General features: G+C 41.3%; 1 protein-coding gene across 4 annotated transcripts in view; it reads right to left on the reverse strand.

Annotated features, from left to right (window-relative positions):
• tenm4 (teneurin transmembrane protein 4) overlaps window positions 1-15975 on the reverse strand; it is a 353388-nt gene that overhangs the window by 135600 nt on the left and 201813 nt on the right. For all 4 annotated transcript variants that reach the window (XM_060944153.1, XM_060944154.1, XM_060944151.1 and 1 more), the window contains 2 exons: window positions 7996-8142; window positions 1050-1266 (listed from right to left, as the gene is read on the reverse strand). In XM_060944153.1, the coding sequence (XP_060800136.1) occupies window positions 1050-1266; window positions 7996-8142 (364 nt within the window). The remainder of the gene's footprint in view (window positions 1-1049; window positions 1267-7995; window positions 8143-15975) is intronic.

Raw genomic sequence — 15975 nt, forward strand, 5'->3', positions numbered from 1 at the left:
GAGTGTGGATGGGATCCTGTGCCCTGGTTGTTTCGGGGAGAACAACTCAAAGGCATTTCCACATGCCACAACAGTGTGTGCAGCCTGTGTTGTTGCTATACTCATGTGATCTGATCTGCGATTCCTCAGCCAAGCAGTCTAAAAATAACACACAGTGCTTATGCATTAATGTTTCAGAGGGGAAAACACAACAAGCCAAGGGAGATATGAAACAGTCACTCTGAAGAATCTTCCCAAGATCGGATCTGCCCATCACTGTGGGCGTTTTAGGGATAATTTTCATCAAGTAAATCGTGTTCCGCTTGAGTAAAGTTTTTTTCTTGACTACAAGTCATTCGTTCATTTATTGCTTGCTATTTGTTCGTGTTACTGTATCTCTGTCTCTTATTCCGCATGGGTTTTAAGCCTCTATTTCAACAAACATTATTAGTATAAATACACAGGTGATTATAGAAAATTGTTTGTGCTGATTGGTCGAGAGAGTCGGATTATTTCTCGATAATCACTTCAAGCGACTCGGTAAAATGGCGGCCAATCGCTTTGTCAGAGTAAGTGAGGAAGAATTACAAATTATGAAAGAAAACACTGTTCCTAAAAGCAATAAAGATGCTACTTAGTTTGGTCTAAAACTATTCAAAGGTCAGGTGGAATTTTTATTCATTTTACTGATTTCAAAACAAAGTATTTTATGTGACTTGGCATAGACAAGTGACAAGTCTGCACCGCAACGTTATTACATTTGCATGCTGCTTTTGAAGTTTGAAATAATTTTTTTTAATATATATATATATATATATATATATATTTTTTTATAATCACCAGTGTATTGATACTAAAATCAATTATCCGCCTCCGGTTCAGTGAAGATCAGTGAATAATAACCTTGACTTTGTCTTGGTTACTATTCACCGATATTCACTTCACCTTCGGCGATTAATTGTTAATGATTATGGTCGATATTGCTGATAAATGAGATGAAGATCAATATTCCAGGCCTCTAAAAAGCAAATCTGCATTAAGACCCACTATTAAGACATTACTCCACTCACCTAGACTCGAAGGGGTTGGGCCCAGGAATGACATGTGTGCTGTCTCGGCCCACCAGGAAGTGCACACGCTGGTAGAAGGAGTGCAGGTTGCTTGGTCCAGAGGACATCTGTGTCTCCTGGATGATGTCCAAAGGATCAGGAGAACCCACACACAGAGATGTGATGTGACACGACGTTTGCACACAGCAATCAGGGTCCATGCAGTCTAGCAGGCCGTCTGAAGAAACCAGATAAATCCATCAAGCGTTCAACAAACAGGATTTCTGTTCGTGAAGTGTACAGCATTTAGACTACTCGTGCTAGACGAATTATTCTGTAGGGAGAATGTCAAAAAAGCATTGTCCAGTAGCTAACATGAGAAGAAATTATATTATATTTCATATTTTAAAAATAATTAAAAAATGATTGAAGACAAACAAACAAATAAATAAGAAAGACATCCAATATATACCTTTTTACCTTAAAGTCTTGACATGATAAAAATAAGTCAAGTCAAAGTCCCTCTCACATCAGAATCTGGTCTTCCTAGGCAGTCTCCTGTCCCAGTACTAACCAACTCTTTAAGGCGTATGGGTGCAGCGCCGATCTACGTTTCGATAGCCCTCAGCCTTTTGCCTATACAGCTAGGGTTACAGTGGGGGACTAGTCCTCTGGTAACCATGAGAGTTTGACTTCCCCACTCGCATCTGCATTGCCAGACGGTAGTAGGTACCATTTTTATGATGGTTTTTGGTATGATGTGACCGTGAGTAGAACTCATGACCTCCTGGTCGAGAGGCAGACACGCTAACTACTAGGCCAACTCCATCCATCCATTATCTCTAGCCGCTTATCCTGTTCTACAGGGTCGCAGGCAAGCTGGAGCCTATCCCAGCTGGGTGAAAGGCGGGGTACACCCTGGACAAATTGCCAGGTCATCACAGGGCTGACACATAGACACAGACAACCATTCACACTCACATTCACATCTACGGTCAATTTAGAGTCACCAGTTAACCTAACCTGCATGTCTTTGGACTGTGGGGGAAACCGGAGCACCCAGAGGAAACCCACACGGACACGGGGAGAACATGCAAACTCCACACAGAAAGGCCCTCGCCGGCCCCGGGGCTCGAACCCGGACCTTCTTGCTGTGAGGCGACAGCGCTAACCACTACACCACCGTGCTGCCCCACTAGGCCAACTCACGGTGATAAAAATAAAGCAAAGAAATAATATAAAACACCCTGAAGTTAAACCCATTTCTTAACAAATGGATATTTAGTGCATATTCAACGATCTAGTTCCTTATTTGTATATTTTAATACAAGTGAAAAATCAATACAAGAAAATGATTGTGTTGTTGTCTTTATTCAAAATAAAAAAGTATATCTTTGGATGTGGGAGCTGGCCTTAAAACCAGGATAAAAAACCCAATAAAGGTCATTTATACAAATGACCTTTAGAGATGGAAAAAACACAAAACATTGTGGGTTTGGAAGTTGATTTACAACATGATAAACAACTGTTCATCTGTTTTCTCCTTGAAAACTGAGCATAATCACTTAAAGACAACCTTTAAAGCAAAAATCCAGGATTTTTAAACCTAGGCTCCATTTTTTTAAAATATCTTTGGATCCAGATATTTACTACAGACAAAAATGATCGAAATCAGTCCAGTATTGAGTTAGAACACTATAACCGGCAACTGCAAAATAGCTATACAGTGTGACCCACACTAAACTGCGTCAAACTAAACCATTTCTTTTCACCACGGACATCTTCATAATATTATTCTAAGTGTCTGACAACATGGAAAGAATCCTGACAGAGGTACACCTGTGTCTGTTTATCTCAATAACTGTAAAGAAACTGGAGAAAACGACTGTTTCTAGAGCCATTGTTTTACCTTTCTCTTCTTCCTGTCTCTGATGCAGTACCCAATTCAGTGCAGAATTTGTGAAGTCTCTTTCCAAAACACTTCCCAAATATTTAGCTGATTATGGCAATCTCAATCAGTGTCTGAAAACATGGAAAGGATCTCTACAGAGATAGACCGTTCAAAAGTTTGGGGTCACCCAGACAATTTTGTGTTTTCCATGAAAAGTCACACTTTTATTTCCCACCATAAGCTGTAAAATGAATAGAAAATATAGTCAAGACATTTTTCTGGCCATTTTGAGCATTTAATCGACCCCACAAATGTGATGCTCCAGAAACTCAATCTGCTCAAAGGAAGGTCAGTTTTATAGCTTCTCTAAAGAGCTCAACTGTTTTCAGCTGTGCTAACATGATTGTACAAGGGTTTTCTAATCATCCATTAGCCTTCTGAGGCAATGAGCAAACACATTGTACCATTAGAACACTGGAGTGAGAGTTGCTGGAAATGGGCCTCTATACACCTATGGAGATATTGCACCAAAAACCACACATTTGCTAGCCTGGCAAGCCAAACTAAATGTGAATATTTAGTCTGGCCTCGATCCGTAGACATTTCCGAAGCGGGTAGGAGGAACAAACCGCTGTCTTTCAAACTGTCTCTGTGCGTATAGGCCAACGCTCTGACCAATCAGCGCAACAGTGACTGTGACGTAGTCAGAGCGACAGAAAGCAGTGGGGGAGGCCTTGAAATAAATAATTTTTCAAAATGCGTATTAATTAATAAACAGGTTCTAGATATTAAGAAGTTTGGAGATAATGATCACAAGTTTGGAGTCTGTACCACATACACATTTTTTTTCCAAGTGTTTTTCAAGGGTTTGCTTAAACTGTTTTTGAGAGTTTTTATTTAGTGGTGTTTGGTGAAATAATTTCCCTTAAATTTAAAATAACGGGAAAATAAGAAACAATCAAAAAGTAATGTTTCAAAGCTGTTTATTAATTCTTCGTACTGCACAAACTAGCCCCATCCTTTTGGCTACGAGCGGAGCCATCTGGTAGATCAGACTTTTGCCATAGCTAGTCGGCAAAACAGCGAAAACGTCCTTCTTGAAAAGGAATGAGCGGAGAGCCTCTTCCTGCTCATGTTTCAACGAAAACTCCAAGTCTAATTCTTCTAAAACTGATTCCAAAGTGGAGTCAAACGCGCGCTGTTCACTAGCCGTAGCCATCTTTCCTGTTGCGCTTTCTCCAGCGTCGCGCAGCTTTGTCGTCACTCCTGCAAAAGCCCGCCCAAAGAATCCAAACAAAAACCTTGCATTGTGATTGGCGGGCATGATTTGATGCCTGGGGTGTTTTTGTTTATATGGTGCGAGGCTAGACCCACTCACTAGGCAAAAAATATTTTTGGCCGCTAGGCGGTTGGGTCTAGTTTACTAGGCTAGACATTTGCAGCTAGAATAGTCATTTACCACATTAGCAATGGATAGAGTGTATTTCTGATTAGTTTAAAGTGATCTTCATTGAAAAGAACAGTGCTTTTCTTTCAAAAATAAGGACATTTCAAAGTGACCCCAAACTTTTGAACGGTAGTGTATAATGGAAGTCTCGCTCTGAAATCTTGCGGGAGTTGGCTTGTTGCTGGAAGACAGCAGTGTAAATATGAGTGAAAGAGTGGAGTCATGTTACACAGTTGGAGCGTAGCTCCATAGTTTACTGTGATCTAAAAGTTAAAATAATAATAATAATAATAATGTTTGCGCATTTACAAATTGTGGCAACAAAATGAGTTGATGCACTTCTCCAGGTTTTCACAGACTGCCTGTGGGGACAGTGACACGCTGGAGTTTTGGCTAGTTGTGCTAGCATGGGTTTAAACAACACCCATGTCTGTACACTGTGCCTTACTTTTTGACCCATTTTGACAGTCAGATTGGAGAAGAAATATTCCACCAAAACACCTTTTTCTTAAAGAAAACTGCTGTTCCATGAGCAGAGAGACTTGCTGCAGACATAGTGGAGGTAAAGTTAGCTAAATTTATTTTGTTGACCTGACATCAGTACATGCGAAAACATGGCAGGATAATGTCAGAAAGCATTCACTCAATAACCCAGTCATAGTACAAATCATCTATTAAAGGTAGACTGCCTTTCAGATTTTTCAAGTGTAGGTCATAAAAATAATTTCCCTGACACCCAATTATTTTAGTTTAGTGGACCAAAAGCGACTGAATTCAAATCACAGACTTCCAATTTTATTAGGTTTTTTAAAAAAAAATAGAACAATTAATGAATTTAGAGCCACGTGGCCCTAAATTCTCCGCTATTTTTTCCTGCTTCACCATGACCCAATTCAAGATACTACGTCATGTATCACGTGGTGGGTTTTCCCTGTTTGTGCAAGGCATTGTGGGATACAAATTTGAAACAGGAGAGAAAAATGGAGGACATGAGTGTGCGAATGAAACGTGAAAGACCGACGGAATGATGTAACTGTCAGTGCACGGTCACGGTAAACTTGTAGATGGCAGTAATGCAACATTGGATGCCAGCTGCCGTAAAACCCAAAAGAAGAAGAAGGTAAACCTGCGCATGTGCACACGGACTTCCTCTGTCTGCTTGACTACGTGAAGCGAGTAATTTCATGCATATTATTTGTTAGGGAATCTCCTCAAATTAAAAAAAAACTTCCCAGCCACAGAATGACCTGATATTTTTTTGTGAGATATTACAGAAATAAACATATATCACAATGACCAAATTTCAGAGGGAACTAAATTTCACCGATTTTATGAAATCGAAAGGCTGTCTAGCTTTAAGCCATGACTTATATCCATCCATATTCTGTAGCCGCTTATCCTGTTCTACAGGGTCGCAGGCAAGCTGGAGCCTATCCCAGCTGACTACGGGCGAAAGGCGGGGTACATCCTGGACAAGTCGCCAGGTCATCACAGGGCTGACACATAGACACAGACAACCATTCACACTCACATTCACACCTACGGTCAATTTAGAGTCACCAGTTAACCTAACCTGCATGTCTTTGGACTGTGGGGGAAACCAGAGCACCCGGAGGAAACCCACGCAGACACGGGGAGAACATGCAAACTCCACACAGAAAGACCCTCGCCAGCCGCTGGGCTCAAACCCAGGACCTTCTTGTCGTGAGGCAACAGTGCTAACCACTACACCACCGTGCCACCCTCTCTCTCTCTCTCTCTCTCTATATATATATATTTATATATATGTATGTATGTACATACATATATATATATATATATATATATATATATATATATATATATGTATGTATGTACATACAGTATATAAGAACGTCATTTAGTACATTCACAGATAATAGAGACTAGCCGGGATTGAATGAAGAATACAAAGAGTGCTCCCCTCTCTCTCTCTCTCTCTCTCTTCAATTTCTCTGAGCTATTTATCTGTATACTGTGGCTCAAATAAATAGGTATGGCCATCAAATTCAAATGCATCATTAATTTTATCACAATCAGCTAAATATTCAGGCATTACTTTGGAAATAGACTTCTTCACAAATTCTGCATGACTTCTCCTTATGTAACCATCAGAAAACTGCCCTGTGTGATAACTGACTACACGCACTGAATGGGGCGCTGCGTCAGAGACCGGAAGAAGAGCAATGGCTCTAATCATTGTTATTTTCTACAGTTATTTTGTAGCTTTTGCGATAAACAGACACAGGTGTACCTCTGTAGGGATTCTTTCCATGTTGTCAGACACTTAGAATAACATTATGATCCTGTCAGATGCGAAGAAAGTGGTTTCGGGAGATGATTGCCCCATAGGATTATATTATACGGCCATTTTGTGGTTGCTGGCTATCATGTCCTCAATCAATATTGGACCAATTTCACTCATTTTTGTCCCTGGTAAATATTTGGACCCAATGAGATAGAAAAATGAGGCCCAGGTTTAAAAAATCCCGTAATGTTTCTTTAATAGGCCCAATTTTTCCTGCCCTTTCTCATTTTTTTCCTTTTAATGTTCTCGAACATGTCTTTTCTCCACCTCCTCTGGCCGCATTTCTCCTTCCTGTAATTCAGCTCGAATAATTCAAGACTCCTGACCAGGAGAGGGACACTTTAGAGCTCTGAAATGGGTCATGGCTCCCTTGCTCTGTGTTTTTTTTTTTTTTTCTCGTTCTTAGTTCTCAGGAAGCACTCTGGCCAGATGGACAGTGAGACAAAAATAACACGTCTCCTGGCAGACATCACACTGTTGCCTCTTTCAAGCCTGCCTCTGCTGTCACGGCCTAACCAATTCATAACTTCTTACTGCGCACATTTGAGAGTGTTTTAGCTGCTGAGCAGACACTTATGTAAATCTGAATGCCTTAATGTGCCAAGTGCTTTGGCCATATATTGAACAGTATGGTAAATGAGGGAGAGTGGAATTTGCATATTAGCTTGGATCCTGTGTTGCTCCGGCACAGATCATCCTCTGACAACATATGTTCAGCCTTGAGTCTGAATGCAGAGGAATTGTCAATAACAGAAAAACAGACTGAAAGGCGATATGCAGTTTCATAAAGCGCAGTAGTCAGTGGTGGGTCAGTGTGTTTGCAGATCACGGCCAGGAGTGTTCCCTGGTGGCGGCGTATATCCCTGGAGCCTGTGTGTTCTCAGGTCTTGGGGGATTTTGTCAGAGGCGCAGGCTGCAGCTTATTTCTGGGCTTTGTGGGAAGCCTACCCTGAAGCTAGTGCATGCTGGGATTGGAAGGCATGAGCTCTGTGGGGTTTTGTATGCTCGCAATCTCAGATTAAGAAGCTCTGAGCATCTAATTCTCACTTGACATGGCTTCGCTCTCCTACACTGAATGAATCTAAAGGCAGGTTCGTACACATCTGTGGTTATATAAAGAGCTACCTGATACATGGATAGTGCAGGTGCTCAGGATTAAGTAGAAAACAAAACCAGAATGACAGATTCAAAACGGTGCTGTTTCAGGAGATTTCGATAGCAGTGATGAGTAAGTTAAGATAAATTGAAGAGATAAAAAAGCTTTGACAAGCTGACGGACTATTGCAGTCTTGTATTTGTTTACCTCCGTCATTGTCTTTGGCGTCACTGCAGGACGTCTCCATGGAGGTGTCACAGCCTGTTCCTCTCCAGCCCAGCTGGCACACGCAATACCAGCCGTTATTACCCAGTGTGCACCTGCCGTTGCCGTTACACAGACCCGGGCAACCCTCTGTGCACACACAAGCACAATGACCGTGTTAATGGTGGAGAATCCAGACTGAAAACAAACTCATTATGATTCCAAAACATATGCTAAAGAGAGAGAGATTAAAAAGGGGTGATGTTCAGAGTTATGTAGCAAACAGGAGTGAGAATCTACATATGATTCTGTCTTATGTTTAAACTGCTTTGGACACAAGCAGGCTGAATAGTGAGTCAGAAATAACTGCCTTTGACTTTGGGTGATTAATTTTGATACAGCGTTTGTTAAGCTCCCCATATCCCTTTGAAGCAGGCACCCATCGCAGAGTTTCTCCAATCAATATACTCTCATTAGTGCTGCAGAATGGATCTACCGTAGCACTCTACTGTTAAGAAACGAGATAAAGAGAGAACCTGGGAGAGAGAACAGTTAATGGGAGAACAACGTGGTACGCAGCAGTCGATCTCAAATCCATCATTTAAAAAAGTTTTGATCTGACGTTTGTTACGATAAAGAACGCTGTGATTTGAGGTACTGAAAACTTCCTATATACAGTGGTGCTTGAAAGTTTGTGAACCCTTTTGAATTTTCTATATTTCTGCATAAATGTGGCCTAAAACATCAGCAGATTTTCACACAAGTCCTAAAAGTAGATAAAGAGAACCCAGTTAAACAAATGAGACAAAAATATTATACTTGGCCATTTATTTATTGAGGAACATGATCCAATATTACATATCTGTGAGTAGCAAAAGTATGTGAACCTCTAGGATTAGCAGTTAATTTGAAGGTGAAATTAGAGTCAGGTGTTTTCAATCAATGGGGTGACAATCAGGTGTGAGTGGGCACCCTGTTTTATTTAAAGAACAGGGATCTATCAAAGTCTGATCTTCACAACACATGTTTGTGGAAGTGTATCATGGCACGAACAAAGGAGATTTCTGAGGACCTCAGAAAAAGCATTGTTGATGCTCATCAGACTGGAAAAGGGTACAAAACCATCTCTAAAGAGTTTGGACTCCACCAATCCACAGTCAGACAGATTGTGTACAAATGGAGGAAATTCAAGACCATTGTTACCCTCCCCAGGAGTGGTCGACCAACAAAGATCACTCCAAGAGCAAGGCGTTTAATAGTCGGCGAGGTCACAAAGGACCCCAGGGTAACTTCTAAGCAACTGAAGGCCTCTCTCACATTGGCTAATGTTAATGTTCATGAGTCCACCATCAGAAGAACACTGAACAACAATGGTGTGCATGGCAGGGTTGCAAGGAAAAAGCCACTGCTCTCCAAAAAGAACATTGCTGCTCGTCTGCAGTTTGCTAAAGATCACGTGGACAAGCCAGAAGATTATTGGAAAAATGTTTTGTGGACGGATGAGACCAAAATAGAACTTTTTGGTATAAATGAGAAGCGTTAGGTTTGGAGAAAGGAAAACACTGCATTCCAGCATAAGAACCTTATCCCATCTGTGAAACATGGTGGAGGTAGTATCATGGTTTGGGCCTGTTCTGCTGCATCTGTGCCAGGACAGCTTGCCGTCATTGATAGAACAACGAATTCTGAATTATACCAGCGAATTCTAAAGGAAAATGCCAGGCCATATGTCCATGAACTAAATCTCAAGAGAAGGTGGGTCGTGCAGCAAGACAATGACCCTAAGCACGCAAGTCGTTCTACCAAAGAATGGTTAAAGAAGAATAAAGTTAATGTTTTGGAATGGCCAAGTCAAAGTCCTGACCTTAATCCAATCGAAATGCTGTGGAAGGACCTGAAGCGAGCAGTTCATGTGAGGAAACCAACCAACATCCCAGAGTTGAAGCTGTTCTGTACGGAGGAATGGGCTAAAATTCCTCCAAGCCGGTGTGCAGGACTGATCAACAGTTACCGGAAACGTTTAGTTGCAGTTATTGCTACACAAGGGGGTCACACCAGATACTGAAAGCAAAGGTTCACATACGTTTGCCACTCATTTGGATCATTTTCCTCAATAAATAAATGACCAAGTATAATATTTTTGTCTCATTTGTTTAACTGGGTTCTCTTTATCTACTTTTAGGACTTGTGTGAAAATCTGATGATGTTTTAGGTCATATTTATGCAGAAATATGGAAAATTCTAAAGGGTTCACAAACTTTCAAGCACCACTGTATTTTATCCCCTGAAATCATGGGATAAAAATATTTCATCATGCGTTATAAAATTTAAAGTTTCTGTTCTAAAATATGATTGGCTGGACTATGTTCAAAGCTCTTGTATAATCCTTGTTATTCTATCCACATTCACTGGATATGAGCAATCACGCACTCTGATTGGCTACTCTACTACTAGGATATCAGCTCATATACCGTAGGTAGAGAAAAACAAAATGGCGGAGCATTTTGCTGAACCGAGGACGAAATAAAAACTCTACTTGGAAACAACCCCCCCCAAAAATACAAAAAAAGCAACAAAAAATGGAAGGAAAGTATTTGATGGTAAGAACGTCTCATCTCATCTCATTATGTCTAGCCACTTTATCCTGTCCTACAGGGTCGCAGGCAAGCTGGAGCCTATCCCAGCTGACTATGGGCGAAAGGCGGGGTACACCCTGGACAAGTCGCCAGGTCATCACAGGGCTGATACATAGACACAGACAACCATTCACACTCACATTCACACCTACGGTCAATTTAGAGTCACCAGTTAACCTAACCTGCATGTCTTTGGACTGTGGGGGAAACCGGAGCACCCGGAGGAAACCCACGCAGACACTGGGAGAGCATGCAAACTCCACACAGAAAAGCCCTCACCGGCTATGGGGCTCGAACCCGGACCTTCTTGCTGTGAGGCGACAGCGCTAACCATTACACCACCGTGCCGCCCATGGTAAGAACGTATCTATCGCATTTTTCACAAATTGCTTGTGTCATTTTGCCGGTTTGTTTACATTCTAAGCGGAAACGATTTTGTCGGATGTTTTATATATAAAGAAGAAACCTTTATTGAAGAAAACTTTATAAATAAAGTTTTGATTTATTGAATTTGCAACAAATAAAAATGCTCTGTTTCTCAAAATCCAGTGAATGTGGAAAGAATAAAACAGTTAATCCACTCAGTCTCGTAGTACATGGCTTATAGCCAGTTTTATCAGCTCATGTACGACTCAATTTCGTGGAATAACTCTTAAATATACAAACACCTACGACTGCATCACAGTAACCGAGTTATGTATGAGTGCACCAGGATTGAAACCAATAAAACTGTTGTTCTGTTCATCAAATAGCCCAAACTTTGTCCATTATGTTGCTTAGCAACAAAACTTTACTGTTAACAGACTATTTTGCATGCTGGAAGAATTACGTATAATTTAATAATAAATTAAATAATTAAACACTTTTTATATTGCTTTTATCATGCCTATGAACACCCTTATCTATGATAAAATTACTGTAAAGAACATCCTTTCATGGCTTATTGCTTTATTGTTATACCGTGTACAGTTCTAGCTAAGAGACAACATTGTTCGAACATTCAGCAAAGCTCTCACGCAGTCCTATAAAGGTTCGACTGTAACATTCTAAACATGTAATCTAATAATGGTTTGCTTTGAAATGTTATTATAATGTTACTCCTTTACAACAAAAAAAAAGATTTACGGAAATGTTAACGATTCTAGAAACGCTGGAGCAACATTACAAAAACGTTTATAAACATCATGCATGAATGTTCTCAGAGCACCCTGAAAACCTGACGTTCTGAGAACCAAAAGCTCCGAGAACCTTAATGATTAGTTACCGTTCACTGAACCTAAAATGCGTATACTCTGTCCTTGTGTCCATATCCTGTTCATATTCTGCAGGAATCAGTGAGGATGGATGGCTGCAGCGTATGGAGATGTAGAACGGTGAGTGGGCGTATGAAGCTGGAGATGTGCTGTGAAGAGCGGCATCTGATTCGGCTGGAAGCTGAAAGAGTCTATGACTGCCCTGTTGCTTCTCTTCCACACTTCCCTTCTGATAATCCCCTTTCCTTTCTGACATTCTGGATGCTATAAAAACGCTGCATCCTGACATGCCTTAAGGAAGCATGATGCAGCTCTCAAACGAATATCTGCTACATGACTACTGTATATCTCGGCCTGTTTTGCTGGTGACAGCCATCAGTGCGACATCCTCACAACACAGGCGATGAGCAAAATAGAGAGAGCATGACTGAGTTTAGAAGAGAAGAAGGAAGGTGGATGTTGCCTGATAAGGAGAAAAAAGAGATGCTTTGGTGCTTTTTAAAAGGAAATGGGTGTACAGTATGTGAGAAGCATGGAATGCGATCATCTGAGCTTTGTGCAGTTGCTCTTGTGATAAGGCAGCGCTGTGCATGAAGGCCTTTCTGAATTATACATTATGATGCACAATACGATGTGTACGAATGAATCAGGAAAATCCTGTGTGCGGGAAAAAAAAAATCAGAAGCTTTGTTTTTCATCTTTTCCAAAATGATAACAATAACTTTCGTATTTAAAAGTACGAAAACACAAACTACTTTGTTACAAAAGACGTATCAGATACATATATTAGGATTTTGTTGTTTGCATTACAGTTTGGCCTAAAAGAAATGATTTTTCCTTTTTTGTTTTTTCCTTTTTTTTTTCTTTATTAGGTTTTCTGTCCAACATTTGCTGGAAGTCGCAGAAATTCATGTCATCAGTGTCTCAGCCGTAAATCTCCGTGAGCCATACAGTATATGTTTTATAACCTTTTCTGGCCACAAGCTTCAGAATCTTGAAAGTCCAATGCTCAATTTGCACCGCTTTTCTCAACTTCTGTACGTACACTGCAAAAAATTGAAAACTGAATTTGAGGAGAAAATTACTTAATACTCGTGAAATGATCTTGCTGCATGGACAGATATTTTTTACTTGATAATACGTCTTATACCGCTTTTCCACTACAAACGCGGCTGAGTCGGGCTGAGCTGTGCCGTGCTGAGTCGAGCTGAGTGGGGCTGTTGAAGTTGCATTTCGACTACAACCGCACTGAACCGTGCTGGCTGGAAGTGGGTGGACACATTGGGTGGAGTTAGCGAAAGTGGGTGGACGTCACGTGATGTCGTTAAGCAGCGCAAACAGTGACATCAGTGAGCTTTTAAGCGGTAGTCTCACGACCCGGATAGTAAACAATAAACATGGAGGACATGGAGTCGTTAGTGTTGCTGGTCTTGGTGCTGTGGCTTGTTGTCACCGACAACGCCAACAGATACTGGCAAGAGCGTATAGATGAGGCGAGGCGCATAAGGCTTCAGAAATTCTCGTAATTCGTAATTATTCTTCTTCCGGGTTTACGGTGTTTACAGATCCCAGCGTGCTCGCGGGGCGTGTGTGGGCATGTGAGGACACTCCTCCTCACCAATCAGTGCACAGGGGAGTGTCTGCTCACGCCCCCAGCCTCACTCGGCTCGCTTTGGCTCGCTTCAGCCCCACTTCAAAACGGTGCGAGTTTTAGGGGCTAAGCAGGGCTGAAGCGAGCCGAGTCGTGCTGTTCTTTGGTAGTTGAAACGCGAGCCGTGTCGGGCTGAAGTGAGCTGAAGCGAGCTGAAGTGAGCTGAAAAAGGGTAGTGGAAAAGGGCCATTAGAATAAGTTGGTTGCAATCTAGACCTAGGTTTAATAATCTCAGAACTGGTGTCTTGTACTGCTAAGACATCATTTTTTTGCAGTGTAGTAAAAGCTGAGCGCAATACAAGTTTCGAAACGTCTTTCGTCAGTGATGCAAGCACAGTGCTTCTTTACAACAGGAAAACAAACGTTCAAAAGCAGTGATGAAATGAGCTTTTCAGAGCAAGTTCTTGTCACTGGACTGGGGGAGAAAAAAATTTGACAGCATCACATCTTTAAAAGTTATTAGGGAGCTGGTTTTTTTTCCCTGCACGCGACATGAGGAAACACGGTTGTTGATTTTTAATGTGACTAAAATGTCCTCTTTCTGAGAAGACAGGTGGTTCATGGTTTCACTTATGAACAAAAAGTAGCAGACTATCTAGAGACCGCTAGAAGTTTGACTCATGAGACTGTGTCTCCTCTAATAACAGTATTCATATTTCCATGAGCTGCGATGCCATTGTTAGCCTTCAGCTGCAGATGGAAAGCAAAGCTCCGAATAATGTTTTCTTTTTCTTCTTTGGGTCGTCTTCCAAATAGACCTCCATCGCTTGTTCTGCTCCTGATGTGTAAAAGTAAAGAAGTACACTTCAGAGAGCTGATGTGTTTTGCTCTGGCAGATCAGATTTTGTGTGTGTGTGTGTGTGGGGGGGGGGGGGGGGGGGTGTAAATTAAAACCTTCTCAGTGTCTGAAATTTTCTTTTTTCGTCTTGCACTGTATCTCTGAGGTGAATATTGTGTATCGAACAAGAATCTCTGCGTTTTATCTTTTTCCTGTAGGCTAATAATATCTTTCATATTTGAAAACAGCTTACCATTTTAGAAATGTGTTTTGTTAGTACAGACAAAGCGGTGTAAAAAATAAAATAAAAATGCAATTTTGGACGACTTCCAATATTCCATTCAATATTAGCCTTGTCCCTTTAGTGTAAAACTACAAAGGTAAAACGTGCCTTGGATAAGTTTGTTAAAAGAAAAACCATGTAAATATCATTTTGGCCAAATGGCTCCTTTTAGACAGCTATCTCTCAGAGAGTTTCCATTTCTGACATCCCAGAAGACCAAGAGCTCTACGTAGACTGCACAGAGAAGGTGGCAGATTAGTCACTTCTGAAAGCTTATTACAGGGCTAAATAAATAAAGATCGGCTCTCTGCTGGCACTGGTTCAGTTTAATTGGCAGGCCTTTCAGAGACAAGCCCCTACGGAGTGTTAGCTAGTCAGACTGAAGCGGCATTGGAGATGAAGCGGCCTGAAAAATGGCCCGGCCAACTCCTGCTAGCTATGCAGGTGGTCTGGAATGGCGGAGGACAGAAATGAAAGACAAAGATCAGGAGAGAGAGAGAGAGAGAGGATATACAGTACTGTGCAAAAGTCTTAGGCCTCCTATTTTTCTTTTTCATGCAAACTTTGTTATAGATTTCTATTTGATGACTTCTACATTATCGAGTCAGTACAAAAACATTTCAGAGTTCCGAACGTTCGTTTTCCAGCACAAAATTAAATGTTACAGGAAAAACAAAACAAAAAACAATTTGTACCTGAGCAGCAAAATACATAAGAGAGCACTTTTCAGATTAAAAAAGAAAACATAATGAAGGCTGCTGGGTTTTGGTGCAAAATTAAGAAGCGAGTGTGACAAAGTGTCCAGAAGAACTGTGTTCTGTAAGATGCTCAGTAAAACCTACAGCTCATTTCCGCATAAAACTGCACTCATTGTACTTCATCTCATTATCTCTAGCCACTTTATCCTGTTCTACAGGGTCGCAGGCAAGCTGGAGCCTATCCCAGCTGACTACGGGCGAAAGGCGGGGTACACCCTGGACAAGTCGCCAGGTCATCACAGGGCTGACACATAGACACAGACAACCATTCACACTCACATTCACACCTACGCTCAATTTAGAGTCACCAGTTAACCTAACCTGCATGTCTTTGGACTGTGGGGGAAACCGGAGCACCCGGAGGAAACCCACGCGGACACGGGGAGAACATGCAAACTCCACACAGAAAGGCCCTCGCCGGCCACGGGGCTCGAACCCGGACCTTCTTGCTGTGAGGCGACAGCGCTAACCACTACACCACCGTGCCGCCCCTCATTGTACCTGAGACTACTATTTTTTTTTAAAGCAAAGGGTCGTTTCAGACCAAATATTGACTTTGTTTCATTTATTATGGCTTACTGCTGTTTATAGTCTATTTTTTAACGTTGAAACATTTCATTTCAT

Source organism: Neoarius graeffei, chromosome 17, assembly GCF_027579695.1.
Source record: "Neoarius graeffei isolate fNeoGra1 chromosome 17, fNeoGra1.pri, whole genome shotgun sequence".
Classification (NCBI taxonomy): Eukaryota; Metazoa; Chordata; class Actinopteri; order Siluriformes; family Ariidae; genus Neoarius; species Neoarius graeffei.